General features: G+C 36.8%; 1 protein-coding gene across 7 annotated transcripts in view; it reads left to right on the top strand.

Moving 5' to 3' along the window:
• Nucleotides 1-22,562, top strand: part of KCNH5 (potassium voltage-gated channel subfamily H member 5) — a 350,572-nt gene that overhangs the window by 180,941 nt on the left and 147,069 nt on the right. For all 7 annotated transcript variants that reach the window (XM_055538285.1, XM_055538286.1, XM_055538282.1 and 4 more), the window contains one exon: nt 15,645-15,844. In XM_055538285.1, coding sequence (XP_055394260.1) covers nt 15,645-15,844 — 200 coding nt within the window. The remainder of the gene's footprint in view (nt 1-15,644; nt 15,845-22,562) is intronic.

The following is a 22,562-nucleotide window of genomic DNA, read 5'->3' as shown; positions in this document are numbered from 1 at the left end:
GTATCAGAGTCTTTTCCAATGAGTCAGCTCTTTGCATGAGGTGGCCAAAGTACTGTAGTTTCAGCTTTAGCATCATTCTTTCCAAAGAAATCCCAGGGCTGATCTCCTTCAGAATGGACTGGTTGGATCTGCTTGCAGTCCAAGGGACTCTCAAGAGTCTTCTCCAGCACCACAGTTCAAAAGCATCAATTCTTTGGCGCTCAGCCTTCTTCACAGTCCAACTCTCACATCCATACATGACCACAGGAAAAACCATAGCCTTGACTAGACAGACCTTTGTTGGCAAAGTCTCTGCTTTTGAATATGCTATCTAGGTTGGTCATAACTTTCCTTCCAAGGAGTAAGCATCTTTTAATTTCATGCTGCAATCACCATCTTCAGTGATTTTTGAGCCCCAAAAAATAAAGTCTGGCAGTGTTTCCACTGTTTGCCCATCTATTTCCCATGAAGTGGTGGGAGTGGATGTCATGATTCTTGAGCATAGACTTTTACAACTAAATTGCTTTAAGTATTAGTCAAAAAATAAAATTATATATTTAAAACTGTGCATCTCTTTATCTTCCATAGCGCTTCATATTGCATTTACACACAGTAAGCACTTAATAAATGTGTACTTGACATGTTAATGCATAATCTAATTATTGGCTAATACCAAAAAGACATAAATATAATTATAAAATAGCTAAAACACCTTTTTAGAAGTTTTGGCAATGTGCATACAATTTAAATGAATTTAAATTTGGACTGACTGTTCAAACTACTGCACAGTTGCACTCATCTCACACACTAGCAAAGGAATGCTCAAAATTCTCCAAGCCAGGCTTTAACAGTAAGTGAACCATGAACTTCCAGATGTTCAAGCTGAATTTAGAAAAGGCAGAACCAGAGATCAAATTGCCAACATCTGCTGGATCATTGATAAAGCAAGAGAGGTCCAGAAAACATCTAACTACTGCTTTATTGACTACACCAAAGCCTTTGACCATGTGGTTCACAACAAGCTGTGGAAAATTCTTCAAAAGATGGGAATACCAGATCACCTGACCTGCCTTCTGAAAAATATGTATGTAGGTCAAGAAGCAACAGTTAGAACTGGACATAGAACAACAGACTGGTTCCAAATCAGAAAAGAGGTACATCAAGGCTATGTATTGTCACCTTGCTTATTTAACTTATATGCAGAGTACATCATGAGAAATGCTGGGCTGGAGGAAGCACAAGCTGGAATCAAGATTGCCAGGAGAAATATCCATAACCTCAGATGTACAGATGATACCACTCTTATGGCAGAAAGCAAAGAAGAACTGAAGAGTCTCTTGATAAAAGTGAAAGAGGAGAGTGAAAAAGTTGTAAAACTCAACATTCAGAGAACTAAGATCATGGCATTGGGTCTCAACAGTTCATGGCAAATAGATGGGGAAACAATAGAAACAGTGACAGACTTTATATTTTTGGGCTCCAAAATCACTGCAGATGTGACTGAAGCCATGACATTAAAAGACGCTTGTTCCTTGGAAGAAAAGTTATGACCAACCTAGACAGCATATTAAAAAGCAGAGACATTACTTTGCCAACAAAGGTCCATCTAGTTGAAGCTATGGTTTTTTCAGTAGTCATGTTTGGATGTGAGAGTTGGACTATAAAGAAAGCTGAGTGCCGAAGAATTGATGCTTTTGAACTATGGTGTTGGAGAAGACTTTTGAGAGTCCCTTGGACTGCAAGGAGATCCAACCAGTCATTCCTAAAGGAAATCAGTCCTGAATATTCATTGAAAGGAGTGATGTTGAAGCTCAAACTCCAATACTTTGGCCACCTGATGCAAAGAACTGACTCATTTGAAAAGACCCTGATGCTTGGAAAGATTGAAGATAGGAGGAGCAGTGGATGACAGAGGATGAGATGGTTGGATGGCATCACCAACTCAATGGATATGAGTTTGAGTAAGCCCCAGGAGTTGGTGATGGACAGGGAAGCCTGGGGTGCTGCAGTCCATGGGGTTGCAAAGAGTAAGACACTACTGATCGACTGAACTGACTGATGCAACTTAATGTCTTTCATAGAGACAAAAACTAGTTTTACCATTTCACCATAAGGTACAGAGTGTAGGCTGTTTTAATATTTTCATGTTAGTTGACTACTTTTGTCAGTAACCCACTTAAAAAAATAATTTATTTTAATTGGAGGATAATTACTTTACAATATTGTGATGGTTTTGCAGTACACTACCATGAATCAGCCACAGGTACACATGTGTCCCCCCATTCTGAGCCCCTGTCCCACCTCTCTCCCCATCCCACCCCTCTAGGTTGTCCCAGAGCACTGACTTTGGATGCCCTGCCTCATACTTTGAAGTTGCACTGGTCATCTATTTTACATATGGTAATATACATGTTTCAATGCTATTCTCTCATATTGTCCCTTCCTTGCCTTCTCCTATATAGTCCAAAAGTCTGTTCTTTACATGTGTTTCTCTTTCTCTGCCTTGCATATAGGATTGTCATTACCATCTAGTTGTTCTTAGGGATTATGAAGGAAATTGATATTACTGGCTCTACATTAAAGAGCTTAGAGTATAAATTTATTTAAGGATTATATTGCCTGTCCTTTTATGAATTGTCTGCTATGCATTACATGAAATTTTGTTAGGTGTTAAGATTATTCATGTACCATACAGGCAGTTGGAGAGATTGCTGTTGTTGTGTGCAGGGAAATGAGTGCAGATAGGGAAATGATAAATTAGCTTATGGAAGAAATATCAATACAAAGTGCTGAGTCTGGTAGGTAGAAACTTTCCCCCATTGAATAGATCCCATAGATTCTTTCAGAGTGCCCTTACCTTCAAGGCTGTGTGTATACACTAAGTATTTTTTATGGAAAAAATAAGATCACAACATTTTAGGAAATTTTGCCAAATAGCCATGTGCCAACTGTATTCCAACAGAGACTGGAGACTGAACAGCAAGGAAGCTGTTGTGGTAACCTATCCATAGGTTGAAATAACAGATTCTAGGCTCTTAATTGAAAGGAGGCTATCAGTCTGAGACATTCTGAAGGCAGAATGAACAACTCTTGGTCATTAACTTTATAAAGGGGTCACACAGAGATTGGGGACAACAACAGACAGGAGAAGATCAATGGTGCTGTTGCTCATCTCAGGTTTCCTGATGATCTTTTATGTATGTGTCACCTGGGGATTGACCTAAATGTTCTCTAAAGAGATTTATAGCTTCTACCTTTCTAAGGAATACAAATAAATTATTCTTTTTAAAAAAATTTGGAATTTTTTTTTGTTTATTGCAAACATTGCATAATGCTGAAGTTTAAAGAACATCAAAATCATTACAAATCATATTTGCCAAATATACATATGAATTAATAAATGTCCCTTTATAATTAAAAATATGCTGTTAATCTTTTCATATCTCTCCTAAGAGATCCCGTTCATCATCTTAATGGTCACCTAGTTTTCAATTGTGTTGTTTTGCCATCATTTGTATTACCCAATCTTTATTGTTGAACATTTTACTCTTTCTGCATATTATAAAGAGCACTTCAGTTATCATTTTTGTGTGTTTATTTTATAATGTCATGGTGTAACTTCCAAGAAATGGGATAATTGATCCAAACAGTGTATCCATTAAAACTTCAGCTGAGACCACTGAATAACTAAATCTCGCCATTTTTGCTGTCTGCTGGTACATCCCAGGTTTCTTCAGGAATCATGATCTCAAGACAACATTCTAAAATATGCAAGTCCCCTTAATGTCTGGCTCTGGAAATGGCATAATATCATCACTGCCATATTCTATTGGAAGTCATAAACCAGCCCATATTAAAGGAAGCATATTCCACCTTTTGGTGGGAAAAGCAATAAAGTCTTATTGCAAAATGATGTACATACCAAGATAGGAAAAATGTATGGTCAGATTTTGAAATCTACCACAAAGGAACGTAATGACAAAGATTTGGAAGCAAGAGTAAACTGTTTGGAGGCTCAACAAGAAGATAGGTTATGACACTATTTTTCAGAATATATGAGAAACTTTTGTCTGTCCCACAGATACCATTCTTAGTAGCCTCAAGAGTTTGTTGGCAGTGCCATTTCACTCTGAGTCTTGGATCAATAATACTCATGTTTTGGCAAAGATGTATTTTAATATTATTTCAAGTTTTATATTTAATGCTTCCGTATTAATGTAAGTATAATAGTAACACCCACTTTATATAGAAAGAATAAGTGATCTAATGTTACCTCCCTCTATTGTGTCTTTTTACATTCTGGTGCTGAAGAGTAGAGAAATGGGTTGCAGGTATAATTAATGAAAATTACATTTAAAATGTCTGTTTGATACAAAATAAACAGAGGAGAGTTATAAATAAATTTATTTTTTCACTATAGTGGATCCATTCTGTATTCACCATATTTTTTCTTTTACTTTTTTCTTTTCTGTAGCTGATAAAACTAGATGTACAACTTGGTATAGTGAACTGATGTTTGCATTTTATAATTTGAAGAGAAAAGGAAAATCTCTGCATCAAATCATTGAACTATTGCAAGACTATTTGATCTCATCATTGTAGTTGGATTATTTTGTGTTTTAAAGTTTTTTAAATAAAAAGGTATAAGAATATATATGAATACCCTGAAAAATATAACTAATAAATGAATTCAGTCAAGTTGCAGGACATAGGATTAATATGCAGAAGTCTGTTATCTTTCTATATACCAATAATGACCTATAAGAAAGAGAAAATTATCCTATTTAAGATCCTATCAAAAAGAGTAAAATACCTAGGAATAAAATTAACCAAGGTGGTAAAAGAACTGAGCTCTGAAAACAACAAAACAGTTATGAAAGAAACTGCAGATGATAAAAGTAAGTTTAAAGATAGCCCATTCTCTTGGATTGGAAGAATTAATATTGTTAAAATGGTCATTCTACCCAAAGCAATCTACAGATTTAATGTAATCCCTATCAAAATACCCATGAAAAATTTCACAGAACTAGAGCGAATAGTCCTAAAATTAATATGGAACCACAGCAGATTCTTAATTGCCAAAGCTATATTGAGAAACAAGGACAAAGCTATAAGTATCAGAATGTTTTCAAACTATATTATGGCCTCCCTGTAATATAGGCTCTTTGTTTTCAGACAGTGTTACAAAGATATAATAATCAAGACAGTATGATTCTGTCACAAAACAGACACATAGATCAACCGAATAAATAGAGAGCCTAGAAATTAACCCACACACATATGGTCAATTAATCTTAGACAAAGGAGACAAGAATATACAATGCAGAAAAGACTCTCTTCAGGAGGTGGTGCCAGGAAAACATGGCGGTTAAAAGAATGAGATAAGAACATTTCTTCATGCTATATACAAAAATAAATTCAAAATGGACTAAAGACCTAAATGTAAGACTAGAAACCACAACACTCCTAGAAGAAAACAGGCAGAACACTTCTGGACATAATATTTTTTTTTTTGGATCTGTTTCCTAATGTAAAGGAAGCAAAAGCAAAGCTAAACAATGGACCCTAATTAACCTTAAAACCTTTTGCACAGCCAAACAAATCATTGACAAAATGAAACAACAACACACTCAATGGGAGAAAATATTTACAAATTATATGGCTGGAAAGGAGTTAATATCCAAAATATATAAATAGCTCACATTGTAGTGAGCAGTGAAAGTCACTCAGCCATGTCCAAGTCTTTGGGTCCCCATGGGCTATACAGTTCATGGAATTCTCCAGGCCAGAATACTGGAGTGGGTAGCCTTTCCCTTCCCCAGAATATCTTCCCAACCCAGGAATCGAACTCAGGTCTCCTGCACTGCAGGTGAATTCTTTACCAGCTGAGTCACAAGGGAAGTCCAAAAATACTGGAGTGGGTAGCCTATCCATTTTCTAGTGGATCATCCTGACCCAGGAATTGAATCGGGGTCTCCTGCATTACAGGTAGATTCTTTAATAACTGAGATATCAGGGAAGCTTGCATATCTGAGAGTAATATGTAAATGAATTAGACTTCAATAAAAAATAGTAAGCATTGCCATATAATTATTGCAGGCTTCTCAGATGGCTCTAGTGATAAAGAAACTGCCTGCCAATGCAGGAGATGTAAGAGACACTGGTTTGATCCCTGTGTTGAGAAGATCCCCAGAGGAGAGCAAGGCAACCCACTCCCACATTCTTGCCTGGAGAATTCCATGGACAGAGGATCCTGGAGGGCTACAGTCCATGGGATTGCAAAGAGTCAGACACAACTGAAGGGACTTAGCATGCACACATGTAATTATTGAAACTAGTTTGATATAGTCAATTTTCATGATGATCATGGTATCGGCTGAAAGCTATTGAAATCTTTCCAATATCTTGCTATAACAAAATAAAAATATTTTGTTCTCTGTGACAACTTATCTTACTAGTTGAGCATTAATTCTAATAATGATTCAGTCAATTCATTGTATTACCTGGAATTCCTCCTTCAAAATGCCAACATCCCTAAGAGGGATAGTGTATCAAATTCTTTTCAATATTTAGCACTTCAGTTCAGTTCAGTCGCTCAGTCGTGTCCGACTCTTTGCGACCCCATGAATCTCAGCATGCCAGGCCTCCCTGTCCATCACCAACTCCCAGAGTTCACTCAGACTCACGTCCATCGAGTCAGTGATGCCATCCAGCCATCTCATCCTCTGTCATCCCCTTCTCCTCCTGCCCCCAATCCCTCCCAGCATCAGGGTCTTTTCCAATGAGTCAACTCTTTGCATGAGGTGGCCAAAGTACTGGAGTTTCAGCTTTAGCATCATTCCTTCCAAAGAAATCCCAGGGCTAATCTCCTTTAGAATGTACTGGTTGGATCTCCTTTTTCACTCTCCTCTTTCACTTTCATCAAGAGGCTTTTTAGTTCCTCTTCACTTTCTGCCATAAAGGCAGTGTCATCTGCATATCTGAGGTTATTGATATTTCTCCCTGCAATCTTGATTCCAGCTTGTGCTTCTTCCAGAACAGCGTTTCTCATGATGTACTCTGCATAGAAGTTAAATAAGCAGGGTGACAATATACAGCCTTGATGTACTCCTTTTCCTATTTGGAACCAGTCTGTTGTTCTATGTCCAGTTCTAACTGTTGCTTCCTGACCTGCATACAGGTTTCTCAAGAGGCAGGTCAGGTGGTCTGGTATTCCCATCTCTTTCAGAATTTTCCACAGTTTATTGTGATCCACACAGTCAAAGGCTTTAGCATAGTCAATAAAGCAGAAATAGATGTTTTTCTGGAACTCTCTTGATTTTTCGACGATCCAGCGGACATAACATCAAGTAATTAATGAAATTAATTTCTAACAAGATAGTTGGCATGAATTCTGGTACTAGGCAAATGGGACATGGATAAGTGAATACTGGGAAAGAGGAAATATCTGGTTCATAACTGATGCCTGGAGGGTGCTTTCTTTTATGGGTCATTGCAAAAGAGCATCCAAGGAAACCTGAAGCCATTATGAGACAGCTGGAAGGAGAATAAAACTTCGAAATTGGAGGCCTGATTTTCAGCTTCACTTTGTTCAGCCACTTGGAGTGATTTCAAGTGTTTTAACAGGCTATGTGATACATATACAGTCATATTTTGGTGGAACATTTTCCTTCCATGTCTTAAATTTCATTTATTAAAGGTAGACTTTAGTAAATAGAAATAGAAATGGAAATGATGGTTGAACCACTTATGTGGCTTTAATGGGTACCAAAATGCATTCTTATATAAGTATTTTAAACTACATAGTCTAAGGCTAATGATTACTTGCCAAGATTTATAAAAGAAAGATAACTAGGAAAAATAAATGTTTGATGTCAACACGAATGGGCACAAAAAGTCTAAAAAATATAAATTGTTATAAGACAGTGAATGACTGCAGCGTGACCTAAGGAGCAAACAAAATGAAGTGACTGAGAACATAATTTATTCAGAGAACTGGATATCATCATCTGATCTGTTATTCTGTGCAACTTATAAGAGTGTAGGTAAAGTTACAATTAATTAGCTCAATACAGATTCTGTTTGACTCTGTCAGTTGTTTAACCATAAGAAATAAACTATACTTAATTTATACACTTGGTATCGGTATAAGTTCATCTGTGAATTTTTGTAAACTATGAAAAGGATATGATGATCACTAGTTTTCTTTCAAAGACTATGATTTTGGAGAATTAAGGATTAACACTTTTCCCTTGGAAGTAGTGAGTAGAGTACTACTTGAGAACAGAGATTATGTTTTATACTTAGTGATTATCATAGTGGAGGCATATAATAAATGTACAATAAATATCCATGGAATTAAACAATGCATGAATGAAATCTGGGATTAAGTTATATGACATTATTCAATCATTTAAACTTTGTTTCTTTTTGAAAGCATTCATTCATGACTTCAATGTTTATATTATAAAAATAATGGATGTTTTTGAGTATAAAGATATATTCAATAAAATATATTAAAATTTTTTTTCCCTAAATATGCTATTAGACTCTGATGTGTATCATAAGGAACTCACTACTCTCCTCTCTCAGGTTTATTAATCAGTTAAGAATCATCTATTCATAAAACTGTTTATTAGAACATTAGAGTTACATAACTAATCAAAATTAGTGGTTTAAAACAAGAACAGCCATTTATTTCACTCACGAATCTATAATTTGTGCAGGGCTAGGAAGGCATGACTTATTTCTGGCACATATGTTACCGCTGGGTTTGCTTGAGTGGGTCTGAAAAATTCACTTATTAGTTGGCTCAGCCACATACATGGCTAGTAAGCTGATGTTGTCAAGCTGTGTGCTGCATACAGAATCGTAGATTGATAGGACATTTTCCTTCCCATCTTAACTATAATTATTAAATATCAGTATAAATAGAAGGGGAAGTGATGGTTGAACCATCCACCCTGCCTTAAGTGTTATCAGAAATGTCTTCTTATATCCATAGTTAAAATTGTTCAGCCTAAGGCCAGTGTTTAGCTGGGAACTCAGCCAAGGCTCTTTGCCAGGGGCCTTGATTTCTCTCCATGTGGACCTTTCCAGAGGAATATTCAGGCTCCTTCACAACACAGAAACTATATTCTAGTTATTTTAGCAGGTGTTTTAGTAGTGAGGAATTAGAAATTTCTAGTTTCTTAAGGCATGGGCCCAGATATTGGCATGTGATTATAGTTACCATAGTCCATTAGGAAAATAGTTAATAGAGTAGGCCTAGATTCAAGGGAAAGGAAAAAAGACCCTGGCTGTCTATGGAAGGAGTGTCAGAAAATTATAGCCATCTTTAACATAATTTTCTTTAAAATAATTCCCTTGTGGTGAATAAGAAAACTATAGGACTTTTAGGTAAGACATTTACCAGTATATATGTCAGAATTACCAAGTCTTAAAATATGATGTGAAAGTGAAAGTCACTCAGTTGCGTTCAACTTTTTGTGATCCCATGGACTATACAGTCCATGGAATTCTCCAGGCCAGAATACTGGAGTGAGTAGCCTTTCCCTACTGCAGGGGATCTTCCCAATCCAGGGATTGAGCCCAGGTCTTCCATATTGCAGGTGGATTCTTTACCAGCTGAGCCATGAGGGAAGCACTTAAATATGATAAGCTAGTACAACTGGGCTTGTCTTAAATTTTCTTAAGCTTAAAAGGCTGCTGCTACTGCTGCTAAGTCGCTTCAGTTGTGTCCGACTCTGTGCGACCCCATAGACGGCAGCCCAGCAGGCTCCCCCGTCCCTGGGATTCTCCAGGCAAGAACACTGGAGTGGGTTGCCATTTCCTTCTCCAATGCATGAAAGTGAAAAGTGGAAGTGAAGTCGCTCAGTCATTTCTGACTCTTTGCGACCCCATGGACTGCAGCCTACCAGGCTCACCCGTCCATGAGATTTTCCAGGCAAGAGTACTGAAGTGGGGTGCCATCGCCTTCTCCAAAAGGCTACAGGAAAGCATATAAAAAGAGGCTTAACATATTTTAACTGGTCAATCAAATTATTAGTAGTAAAGTAGGAAAATTACCTCTATGGCATCCCATTCAAAGAAAGTAAAAGTGAAATTGAAGTCACTCAGTCATGTCTGACTCTTTGCGACCCCATGGACTGTAGCCCACCAGGCTCCTCCATCCATGGGATTTTCCAGGTAAGAGTACTGGGGGTTGCCATTTCCTTCTCCAGGGGATCTTCCCAACTCAGGACGAACCTGGGTCTCCCGGATTGTAGGCAGACGCTTTACCGTCTGAGCCACCAGGAAGTAAAGTAGGAAAATTACCTCTATGGCATCCCATTCAAAGTATCAGATCAGATCAGATCAGTCGCTCAGTCGTGTCCGACTCTGTGCGACCCCATGAATCGCAGCACGCCAGGCCTCCCTGTCCATCACAAACTCCTGGAGTTCACTCAGACTCACGTCCATCAAGTCAGTGATGCCATCCAGCCATCTCATCCTCTGTCATCCCCTTCTCCTCCTGCCCCCAATCCCTCCCAGCATCAGAGTCTTTTCCAATGAGTCAGCTCTTCGCATGAGGTGGCCAAAGTACTGGAGTTTCAGCTTTAGCATCATTCCTTCCAAAGAAATCCCAGGGCTGATCTCCTTCAGAATGGACTGGTTGGATCTCCTTGCAGTCCAAGGGACTCTCAAGAGTCTTCTCCAACACCACAGTTCAAAAGCATCAATTCTTTGGCGCTCAGCCTTCTTCATAGTCCAACTCTCACATCCATACATGACCACAGGAAAAACCATAGCCTTGACTAGACGAACCTTTGTTGGCAAAGTAATGTCTCTGCTTTTGAATATGCTATCCAGGTTGGTCATAACTTTCCTTCCAAGGAGTAAGCGTCTTTTAATTTCATGGCTGCTGTCACCAAGTTATATAATGGTCCCCTACAAACCTTGCCGGGACAAGCAAGAGCATTCATGTTTGATGAATGACAATAGGCCTTCCCAATTCATTTACTATCTTAATATGGCCAGGAATGTATCACCTTGGTTTCTCAACATTTTATTCTCTCACGTGCATTAATAGTGTGTACTTCTGTGTTTTTGTGTCACCAGTAGTGAAACTTTGATTTGACGAAAAGAATGTTTCTGGAAAAAATGTTTCCTAGGTTTTTGGTGTGTCAGTTTACTGAAAGAAAATGTTTAAATACCTATAATGTTCCAGGAACTGATCTTTGTTCTGGAAATACAGCAGTGAGCAAAAAAGAAGGGACAAGGCCCAGGCTAGTATTTACGGATTTTGCATTTCTAATTGGGAAGGTAGATATCAACAGATAAATATGTCATATAAATTAAAGTAGTGATGAATAAGTTTAGGAACAAAGACATAATACGGGGTAGAGACTGATGCTGAAGGAAGGGGATGTTTTTTCTGCTGAGTGAAAGTCAATTGTTTGGAAGCTATTTCCATGATGATGATGCTGATATATACGTAACATTTCATGGATGCTTACTCCGTATTGGACTGTTTTAAAACCATTTTATATGAGTTATCTTATTTAGCACAACTCCTTTGTAAAGTCTAGAGTAACTGTAAAGTTGTAAGAGAGGAAATAAAATCATCGAGAGCTCTAGTAACTGGTCCAAAGACACATAGCTAGTCAGTGGGAAAGCAAGTACTCTTAAAGGAGACAAGGATGCTGGTAGAGGTGGTGAGAAGAAATTGAATAGAGGCTCTATTTTGAAGGTAGAGCCAATAGGAACTGATAATGGAGTAGATTAGATGAATCAAGTGAATTGAAGAAAGACTCTGTAGCTTTAGTCTGAGCAAATAGGTGTGGCTTTGCAATTTAATGAGATGAAAAATGCACTTGGTTGTTGAAGAGAAGGTAGTGTTAAATAAAAGTTCTCTTTTGAACATGTTAGATTTGAATGGCATTAGACATTCAAGAATATCTGTGTATCTCACAGAGTCCATAAGACTGTTCTACACACTGATGTATAGAACAGTCTTATGGACTCTGTGGGAGAGGGAGAGGGTGGGAAGATTTGGGAGAATGGCATTGAAACATGTAAAAGATCATGTATGAAATGAGTTGCCAGTCCAGGTTCGATGCACGATACTGGATGCTTGGGGCTGGTGCACTGGGACGACCCAGAGGGATGGAATGGGGAGGGAGGAGGGAGGAGGGTTCAGGATGGGGAACACATGTATACCTGTGGCGGATTCATTTTGATATTTGGCAAAACTAATACAGTTATGTAAAGTTTAAAAATAAAATAAAATTAAAAAAAAAAAAGAATATCTGTGTATCTGTAATTCAAGAGAGAGGTTATTACTTTGGGAGTTAGCAGCATAGAGCTAGTTTCTATTGAGACCGATTTCTTTCATTGTCAGGTGTCATGTTCCACGGTCACTTCCCTTAAGGTTGTACTCTTCTATCCTGTGAACACAAACTGTGGTGAGAAGCAGTATTGTTGCTTGCCATGGAATGTCATACTTGCTGTCACCATATTTTATGAAATGTGCACTCATCTTAAATGTTGAAAATATTTTTAAAGAAGAAGTGATTTCTCTTTTTTAAAATATACATATATTACATAGATTTGTACAGATGATAAAACTTTTATAAAGTTGTATACCCCCAAAATGACTGCATGTAAAATACTAGTTAAATGTAATGTCTATTTGTTTTTATTGTTAAGTCACTAAGTCATGTCTGAGTCTTTGTGACCCCATGGACTGTAGCCCTCCAATTCTGTCCATGGGATTCTCCAGGCAAGAATATTGGCTTGGGTTGCTATTTCCTCCTCCAGGTGGTCTTCTCGACCCAGGGATTGAACTTGCATCTCTTACATCTCCTGCATTGGCAGGCAGATTCTTATAGTTCTGTAGGATGTCATAATTGAGAGAACTACATGTGGGTATACGTGAGCTTTCTGCTGATTTTTATAACATTTCAAAGTAAAAAACTTTATACATAATTATGTATGTATTATATATGTATATATAATTATGTATATATTATATGTATTACAAATATGTATATATGTATAAATATACATACATATTTATACATATAAATTACATATATTATATATACATATATGCATGCACATAATTATATATATATAGTTGGATGTCTTACCTTAAATTATGACCTTGATTAGTCTTACTCAGTATAGGACACCACACTCACATGAAAGCTGGAGGCAGAGGATATCTTTGTAATATACCCAGCTTAATGGGTTGTTGATTATATCCTTCATTTATTAATGATGAAAACTGTAAATACATTGACAGTTTTATTCATATTTCAGTGCTTAAGCTGTTCATATGACTAGAATGTGTGCATATTTAATGTACCCCAAAAGATGAAATGTGTGGTAATTTGTTTAACTAAAAGGCAGTAGTCAGACACTTTGGCAAATATAGCATATTACAAGCATGTTAGGGAGCCAAACAAGTTGAACATGTCAAAATAATGGTTCTGTAATATTCACTGACATTTTAAAATAGCTGGAGGCTATTCAAAAGCATGACTGTAGCATTATTTAATTAACCTGTAAAAAGCTCATTATGTAAAAAACAAATTCTCTTCATGTCACTTTCTTGGAAATTCAAAATTCCATGTTTGTTATATGATTCTTCTACCATCAATTTGTTCACATTATTTCTGTGCTTGTCTTTCTTAATACCGAGAATGAGGAATAGAGTTTTAAGTTTGTGATTACCTCTACTTTTTGTTTGTTGGTCTGTGCTGACACCAACATCCAAAATAATAGCAACCCTCCCCCCATAAAAAAAAAAACAAAACCCTAAAAAGTGATTTAAAAAAGAACCCGAGTAACTGCTTGTAAAATCACAACTTCCTATTTTGAAATTTTTATTTGTTATGTTCAAAGAGCCACTGTTTTTAAAGAAAACAAGTGATTTTCTGAAAATAGATTGAGGATCTTAAGTTGCTTCACTGGTTTGATGTTATACTCTTTCCATCAAGTGGAATTTGATTGATGAAACTGTGAAATGAAACAGTTCATACATTTTGTTCAGAGGAATTATTTTTTCAAATGCTTAGAGGAACAAGAGTGGAAGTGATCATTGTCTGATATTCTATTTATTTGTTAAATGCTTTTGCAATGAGTATGGTTATTAAATATAGTATTCACTGAATATTAAAGGGAATAAAATACTGCCTTCTTTTTAAAAGAGCTTACTTACTGTTAAGGGATAAAACTAAAGGGACAGAATAGATTAGGAGTGGTATGTGATTGAAGATGTATTAATTTGGCTCTGAACTCAACTGCTTTTAAAAGTTTTTTCAAGATCAGCTTAACATTAGTAACCTGATAGATCTGGAGAAAGAGGAGTTGGTAAATTATTGGTTGATGGAGGAAGTAGCAATCAGGGGCATTAAAACACCTTATACTTTTCTTTAGCTACTGTAGATAGATAACAGTGGTTTGCAGGTTACAAGTTACTTTATTCTTAAAATAATGAAGTAAAAAAAATCCTTACAGTACTGGATTACTGACATAAATTTAATAAATAGAAATTATCAGATCAGATCAGATCAGTTGCTCAGTCGTGTCCAACTCTTTGCGACCCCATGAATCGCAGCACGCCAGGCCTCCCTGTCCATCACCAACTCCCGGAGTTAACTCAGACTCACGTCCATCGAGTCAGTGATGCCATCCAGCCATCTCATCCTCTGTCATCCCCTTCTCCTCTTGCCCCCAATCCCTCCCAGCATCAGAGTCTTTTCCAATGAGTCAACTCTTCGCTTGAGGTGGCCAAAGTACTGGAGTTTCAGCTTTAGCATCATTTCTTCCAAAGAAATCCCAGGGCTGATCTCCTTCAGAATGGACTGGTTGGATCTCCTTGCAGTCCAAGGGACTCTCAAGAGTCTTCTCCAACACCACAATTTTTGCTTTGGCTCCATCCCTTCATTCTTTCTAGAGTTATTTCTCCACTGATCTCCAGTAGCATATTGGGCACCTACTGACCTGGGGAGTTTCTCTTTCAGTATCCTATCATTTTGCCTTTTCATACTGTTCATGGGGTTCTTAAGGCAAGAATACTGAAGTGGTTTGCCATTACCTTATCCAGTGGACCACATTCTGTCAGATAGCTGTTAATTCCAATCCTGTTTCTTCCTAGAATCTTCTAGAAATGAAACACCTTGATTTGTCTTCTCATCCTATATTTTTGATATTCTGTCAAAAATATTGATAAGGAAGGAAATATTCCAAAAGCTGGAAGAAGCATGCAATGAGAATGAGCATATATTTCTAAACTGAATCATCAATTCCTCAAAATTTTGAATTGATTAAGCTTCATTCAGGAAGTCAGGGCTAGAGGATAATTTTAGTGATAAGGCTAAGAGGCAAATCATAAACTTGGATCATCTAATTCTTCATGAACTCTATCGATCACCATCATGTTTTACCAAATTGACTAGCTGGTGGTCAGTCATAAAATCATGTTTATCATACTAAAGATAAGATTTACTGAGTGAACACCAAATTCTAGGCACTCTTCTCAGGGGGTTATCATGCATAATCCTGAAAAGTTTTTTAAGGTATATCTCTGTCAGATAATTTATTGATCTGGCCAGTATTCATATCATTTATTTTCACTTGGGATATTTGTTTTATTTTCATCATTTCTTCTCTTTCAGCTCTTCTTTATGCAACTATTTTTGGAAATGTTACCACAATTTTCCAGCAAATGTATGCCAACACCAACCGATACCATGAGATGCTGAATAATGTTCGGGACTTTCTGAAACTCTATCAGGTCCCCAAAGGCCTTAGTGAACGAGTCATGGATTATATTGTCTCAACATGGTCCATGTCAAAAGGCATTGACACAGAAAAGGTATGGATTATTATAACTGTTTTTGTTACTTATTTTATGTTTCAATAGGATCTTCAGATGCATGAAACTTGGTCACTCACATATTACTTGTATATTATTGTTATTCTGTATTTCACAAGCAAATATCAGTCAGTTGTATTACTTAGCACTTAGAAGGTAGAAAACAGTCAACCATTAATCATCAATTAGTACTAGTAGCCATCACACTTAATTTAGGGTTTGTGGTTCCTGAAAACAACTAATTACTTCATTTGCCTAAAATGCTCTCATTACCACTCAGAATAATTTTCCAAATTCCTCAAAAATGCTAACAGTGTTGCCATTTCTCCTGCTAGATTTTATTCCAGATTTCTCTTTTGACACTTTGCTCATTTAAAATTTAGAAACATCCTTGCTTATAACTAAAAGGTTATATGTCTTCTATTTTACCCTCTACTTAAATTCATCTTCTCTCGTTTCTGTTTTATAATGCAACTTAAAATTCTTTGTTTTGCCCATTTCCTTACAAAACATGAAATGAATACCACCTCTGTAATCCACCTGGCATTCCTAATTTCTTTCTTGTATTTTTATGGAATCTCTAAATTTTTACCATCTAACATATACCAGGATGAAAGAAGAAATCAAAGTCCTTTCATGATAAATAAAGTAAAATTAAAAAGTCCTCATTTCCTATACCCAGCTGATTCACATCAAACGTAGAGATTGACAAGTAAGGCTTGCGTATAACAATTTTAGAGAAAACTGATCTTGAACTATTTCATTTTATAAGCATTGATGAAGGCTTTATTTTTAGGTACTGATTTTTGACATATGGTAATCAGCACATAACCTGGCCAACAAAAATCCATAGTCAAAGCTATAGTTTTTCCAGTAGTCATGTATGGATGTGAGAGTTGGACCATAAAGAAGGCTGAGCACTGAAGAATTGATGCTTTTGAACTGTGGTGTTGGAGAAGACTCTTGTAAGTCCCTTGGACTGCAAGGAGATCCAACCAGTCCATCCTAAAGGAGATCAGTCCCAAATATTCATTGGAAAGACTGATGCTGAAACTGAAGCTCCAATACTTTGGCCAGCTAATGCAAAGAACTGACTCATTAGAAAAGACCCTGGTGCTGGGAAAGATTGAAGGCAGGAAGAGAAGGGGATGACAGAGGACAAGATGGTTGGATGGCATCACTGCCTCAATGGACATGAATTTCAGCAAGCTCCAGGAGATGGTGAAGGACAGAGAGGCCTGGTATGCTGCGGTTCATGGGGTCCCAAAGAGTTGGACATGACTGAACGAATGAACAACAACAAATCAGCACATGATATTCCTTGCCATTTCCCACAAATTTTGTGTTTTTAATCATAGGAGGTTGACATAGTATTTCTTTCAGACCTTCTCAACAAGCACCTTTCAGTGTCATGGTGAAATAACCAACAAACAAAATAGATTTTTAGCTAGAGGAATTTCATGAAGTAAGTAGGAAATTTTCAGCCAGAACAGGTGTTGTTAGGGGCAGAACGGCTGAGGGGATGGACTTGAAAAGTAAGAGTAGAAGGAGGGAAGTCTGCAGAGAGTGCAAGTGAGATTCTGGAGGATAGCTGTGTGGAAGAATTATGAAAGAGGGTGATATTTGCTCATTTTTCCACAGTTTGCAAGATGCAATTAAATGGTCCCTTAATGTGGAATATGTGACCACAGAGGGGAGAGGACAATTTGCACATCTGTGAAATTTGATTAATGTGTGCCTGAACTGATATAAGGTTATTAGTGAGGGAATCCAAAGAAGGAAAAGAATCTTCCTCAGAGGTGCATGTCAGAATCAGTGTTTAAATTGCCAAATGCAGGATATTCTTTGAGGTCCACACTCAGTGAAACTGAGCTCAGAGGCAACCATCTACCTTGTCAATCAGTATCTTGGTCAGAAGCTTTTCTTTCCAGAAAATTCAGTGGGGTCTTATGGTAGCTGACAGAAAACATCAGTAAAATGTTGGAATGATAGCTCTTTACATAAACCCAGAGCCTATGCCACAGATCTGGTGCAGATCTGATCTTTGAGTTCCTTTCTCTTTCTCTGAATTCCCAGATGCTAGGTTAGTGCAATAATGGAATCAACAGATTCTCACAAGCTTCCCCTCTAGTACCTACTCACCTGTCTGCTTCATGATACAGTTAGGGTATAATACACTGGCATCGGGTGCGTATGGAAGTGCATTCACAATGTAGTTTTAGTATAGACATTTTTTTTGTTGTTTGCTATTCACTATTTGTGGTCACAGGAATGTACTTCTGATTGGTAGAATATTGATGGAAAATGGATGTTAGGGAAAAAAGATGAAGTTAATATTAAAATTGAAATAGAATTTTTATTCACATGAAAATATTTTTAAAGAAATAAATAAAAATATTACAGTGAATTCAGTTCAGTTCAGTCGCTCAGTCGTGTCCTACTCTTTGCGACGCCATGAACTGCAGCACTCCAGGCCTCCCTGTCTATCATCAACTCCCGGAGTCCACCCAAACCAATGTCCATTGTGTCGGTGATGCCATCCAACCATCTAATCCTCTGTTGTCCCCTTCTTCTGTTGCCTTCAATCTTTGCCAGCATCAGGGTCTTTTCAAACGAGTCAGCTCTCCGCATCAGGTGGCCAAAGTATTGGAGTTTCAGCTTCAACATTAGTCCCTCCAATGAACACCCAGGACTGATCTCCTTTAGGATGGACTGGTTGGATCTCCTTGCAGTCCAAGGGACTGTCAGGAGTCTTCTCCAACACCACAGTTCAAAAGCATCAATTCTTCGGTGCTCAGCTTTCTTTATAGTCCAACTCTCACATCCATACATGACTACTGGAAAAACCATAGCCTTGACTAGACGGACATTTGTTGGCAAAGTAATGTCTCTGCTTTTTAATATGCTGTCTAGGTTGGTTATAACTTTCCTTCCAAGGAGTAAGTGTCTTTTAATTTCACGGCTGCAGTCACCATCCGCAGTGATTTTGGAGCCCAGAAAAATTAAGTCAGCCACTGTTTCCATTGTTTCTCCCTCTATTTTGCCATGAAGTGATGGGAACGGATGCCATGCTCTTAGTTTTCTGAATGTTGAGCTTTAAGCCAAATTTTTCATTCTCGTTTTTCACTTTCATCAAGAGGCTCTTTAGTTCCTCTTCATTTTCTGCCATAAGGGTAGTGTCGTCTGCATATCTGAGGTTATTGATATTTCTCCCGGCAATCTTGATTCCAGTTTCTGCTTCCTCCAGCCCAGCATTTCTCATGATGTACTCTGCATAGAAGTTAAATAAGCAGGGTGACAATATACAGCCTTGATGTACTCCTTTTCCTATTTGGAACCAGTCTGTTGTTCCATGTCCTGTTCTAACTGTTGCTTCCTGACCTGCATACAGATTTCTCAAGAGGCAGGTCAGGTGGTCCTGTATTCCCATCTCTTTCAGAATTTTCCACAGTTTATTGTGATCCACACAGTCAAAGGCTTTGGCATAGTCAATAAAGCAGAAATAGATGTTTTTCTGGAACTCTCTTGCTTTTTCCATGATCCAGTGGATGTTGGCAATCTGATCTCTTGTTCCTCTGCCTTTTCGAAAACCAGCTTGAACATCTGGAAGTTCACGGTTCACGTATTGCTGAAGCCTGGCTTGGAGAATTTTGAGCATTCTTTAATAGCATGTGAGATGAGTGCAATTGTGCAGTAGTTTGAGCATTCTTTGGCATTGCCTTTCTTTGGTATTGGAATGAAAACTGGCCTTTTCCAGTTCTGTGGCCACTGCTGAGTTTTCCAAATTTGACTGCCTACTCATAGCCAATGAAGTTGTTCAGAACTGAACTCCTAATCATCTCCCGTACCAACTCCAGTGACATTCTTCCCTGGTGCAGTTAATGGAAACTCCACCCCTCAGTTGTTTGGGACAAACCTTCTATGTTGAAACTTCCACCAAAATCCTGTTGGCTCCATCTCTATTTCTCACCACCTCCATTGCTGTTACTTGGTTAAAGTCACTCTCTTTTGTCCCATGTGTGTTATTTTGTAGCCAGATGATTGATCTGTGCATCCTCCCCTGTCCGTTTATAAATTATTTTCAAAATGGCAACCAATAAACTTATTTGGCTTTCATAATAAAGCTTTCTATCTTTTCTGTTACTCTCATCTTTCTTTTCATCTTATTTATCTAATCCATCCATCCATCCATTCATCCATCCATGTATCTATCTGTTATATAATTCATCTTTACTTTTGATAATAGGAATGACATTGGTTGAGCCTGTTATAATAGGATAGAAGAAAGAAAATGAAAGTTTGATGACAGTAATCCATAAATCTTATAGTTGTAGAAATAATCTTAGAAATATGGATTTACTTGAAGATAGCTTTAGTATACAGCACCTGGTTTTTAAGAGTTATGCTGTTTGATACTGGGCTCCTCTGGTGGCTCAGATCTTAAAAAAAATCTGTCTGCAATGCAGGAGACCCAGGTTTGGTCTCTGGGTCAGGAAGATCTCCTAGAGAAGGGAATGGCTACTACCCACTTCAGTATTATTTTCTGGAACAAAATAATGTGTGAAACAAAATCTTTGTTCTAATGCTTCTCTTGTTAGTTTTAAAACAGCTATATATATATTTTTCAGCTGCTGGTGCTATAGAATTTAATGATGCATTGCAGCTAGTTAGAGAAAACCTTCACCCCAATGACTGAGATTTCATTCTACCACTTCCACATATTTAGTTTATAGATTTTTTTGAATTCAGCTTTAAACCCACAAGCAAATTAATCATTGTAATTTAATTCAGTCTTAACTTGTCTTTTGTGAATAATGCTTTCTGTAATATAAGTTGTGGCATTAAGATCAGTACTGATGTGAAGTTGTAGCATTTTTATCATGAATGTTTGCCTTAGGAAATTTAAAAATATAGAACAGTATCTAGATTAATTTTATTTGGTTGAAAGTATTTTATTGACTACTAATTACTATAGTTGCTTCAGTTTTTTAAAATTCAGTAACCAAAATCCATCCTCTGGCCTTTGCTACTTGATAACATTCTGTGCACTTAAAAGATAAGAGAAATAGGTGGAATGAGAGGATTTAAAAGGGAAAGAGCAAATTATGGGGGGGAAATAGAAATGATGATAGTTAAACCTAAAAAAATCTATCCGACAGTTTGAGGTAACTTTTCTGAGAAATAATTTAAACGATGTAAATGACTAGAGAGTTTATTTTCAGCTTTAGGACTATATGAAAAAATATACAACTTGTATTATGTGGGGACCACATATTTCTCATAATACTGGATTTATTTTCTGCTTGTTTTGTAGGATATAGTTTAAAACCTCACCGTTTTTTATTTTCCACTGTCTTAACACGTTTTTTTCTAATATATTCTTTGACAAATCTCAATAAGAAAAAAGTTCTTTGGTCTTCATTTCCTGTTTCATGTGTTTTGTAATAAGCATGAAGTATCAGTAGGCAAATCCCATTATATGAAAAATTCTGGCAGAATTATGCAAAACATTCAGGCAGATTTATGCCTTTAGAATATAAAGAAATTGATTTTGAATATGTTAAAATCTTGGATTATTTTTAAAGTGTATCTATCACAGAAGCACTTTACTTCTTCCAAATATAGTAGGCAATATATATTTTTTTCTACAAATTAACTTTCTTTTGTTTACTTTTATACATGTTTTTCAATTTAGAAAAGCCTGTCTAAATATTTCTGTGTATTCCTAAATGTGAAAAACAGGGATGACATTCTTATATATTCATGGTGTCATTATCTTGGTTCAATATTTAAATTATTGAAATACTTCAAGAAGTTTCTATAGCAATGCATAGCTGAACCCCTCGGGTTTAACCTCACCTGGTTAAAGATGCCATGTAAAAGCATACACATGTGAAGATAGTTAAACAAAACTGAATTGATCTTAAGATGAATTAATAGGACTTTTGCATTTGGGTCAAGGGAGGTAATAATCATCCCAATGTAGTCCATGCTATTCATATTATAGGCAAAATATGTTTAGCTGAGTATTTTAAAGAAATATTATCAAATGACAGTATACTGATGAGAGATAATCATGATAACATAAATTTCTGGGAATCTTGTTATAAGATGAATAGTTAAAAGAAATATAAATACTTAGTTTGGCTAATTAAAGATTTTGGAAAGTGATATGATAGGTAACCTGAGATATCTGAAGTGTTTAAAGATGCAGTGCTCTGTCTGCATCAGGCAGAAATTAACTCGCTGCCTGTAAAAAATATAGGCAGAACATAGTGCAAAGTGAATTTTGAGGTCCTGACACTAAAATTACATGCTAATTGTATCTGAATGATTTAGAGTACTATTAAATATCATAGCCATTTTACAATTAAAAAACATATATTCAAGAGATCCTTTATTGAATATTATATTATAAAATACAATAATGATTCAATAATTATTTCTCAACAATTTTTATTAGTACATCTAATGGCTGTAGTTTACACATGAAACTAGCTGGTTTTTCCAATGTGGCATAACAAACACCATCTTAAAAATAATCTTGAGGATTCAGAATCTCTAATGGGGCTAAGCCAGGCCAGGCCCATGGGACAAGTAGCAGTTTTTTTCCCTATGGTTTTTAAATAAACTGCTTGTTGAGCAAAAGAGACTTTGGGTAGTCTATTATTTTAGGAAAATATACTTCAGCCTGTTGTGTGAAAGTAACATGCTCCAA

The sequence above is a fragment of the Bubalus kerabau genome, chromosome 10, assembly GCF_029407905.1.
Source record: "Bubalus kerabau isolate K-KA32 ecotype Philippines breed swamp buffalo chromosome 10, PCC_UOA_SB_1v2, whole genome shotgun sequence".
Classification (NCBI taxonomy): Eukaryota; Metazoa; Chordata; class Mammalia; order Artiodactyla; family Bovidae; genus Bubalus; species Bubalus kerabau.
This window is presented reverse-complemented; position numbering and strand designations above follow the sequence as displayed.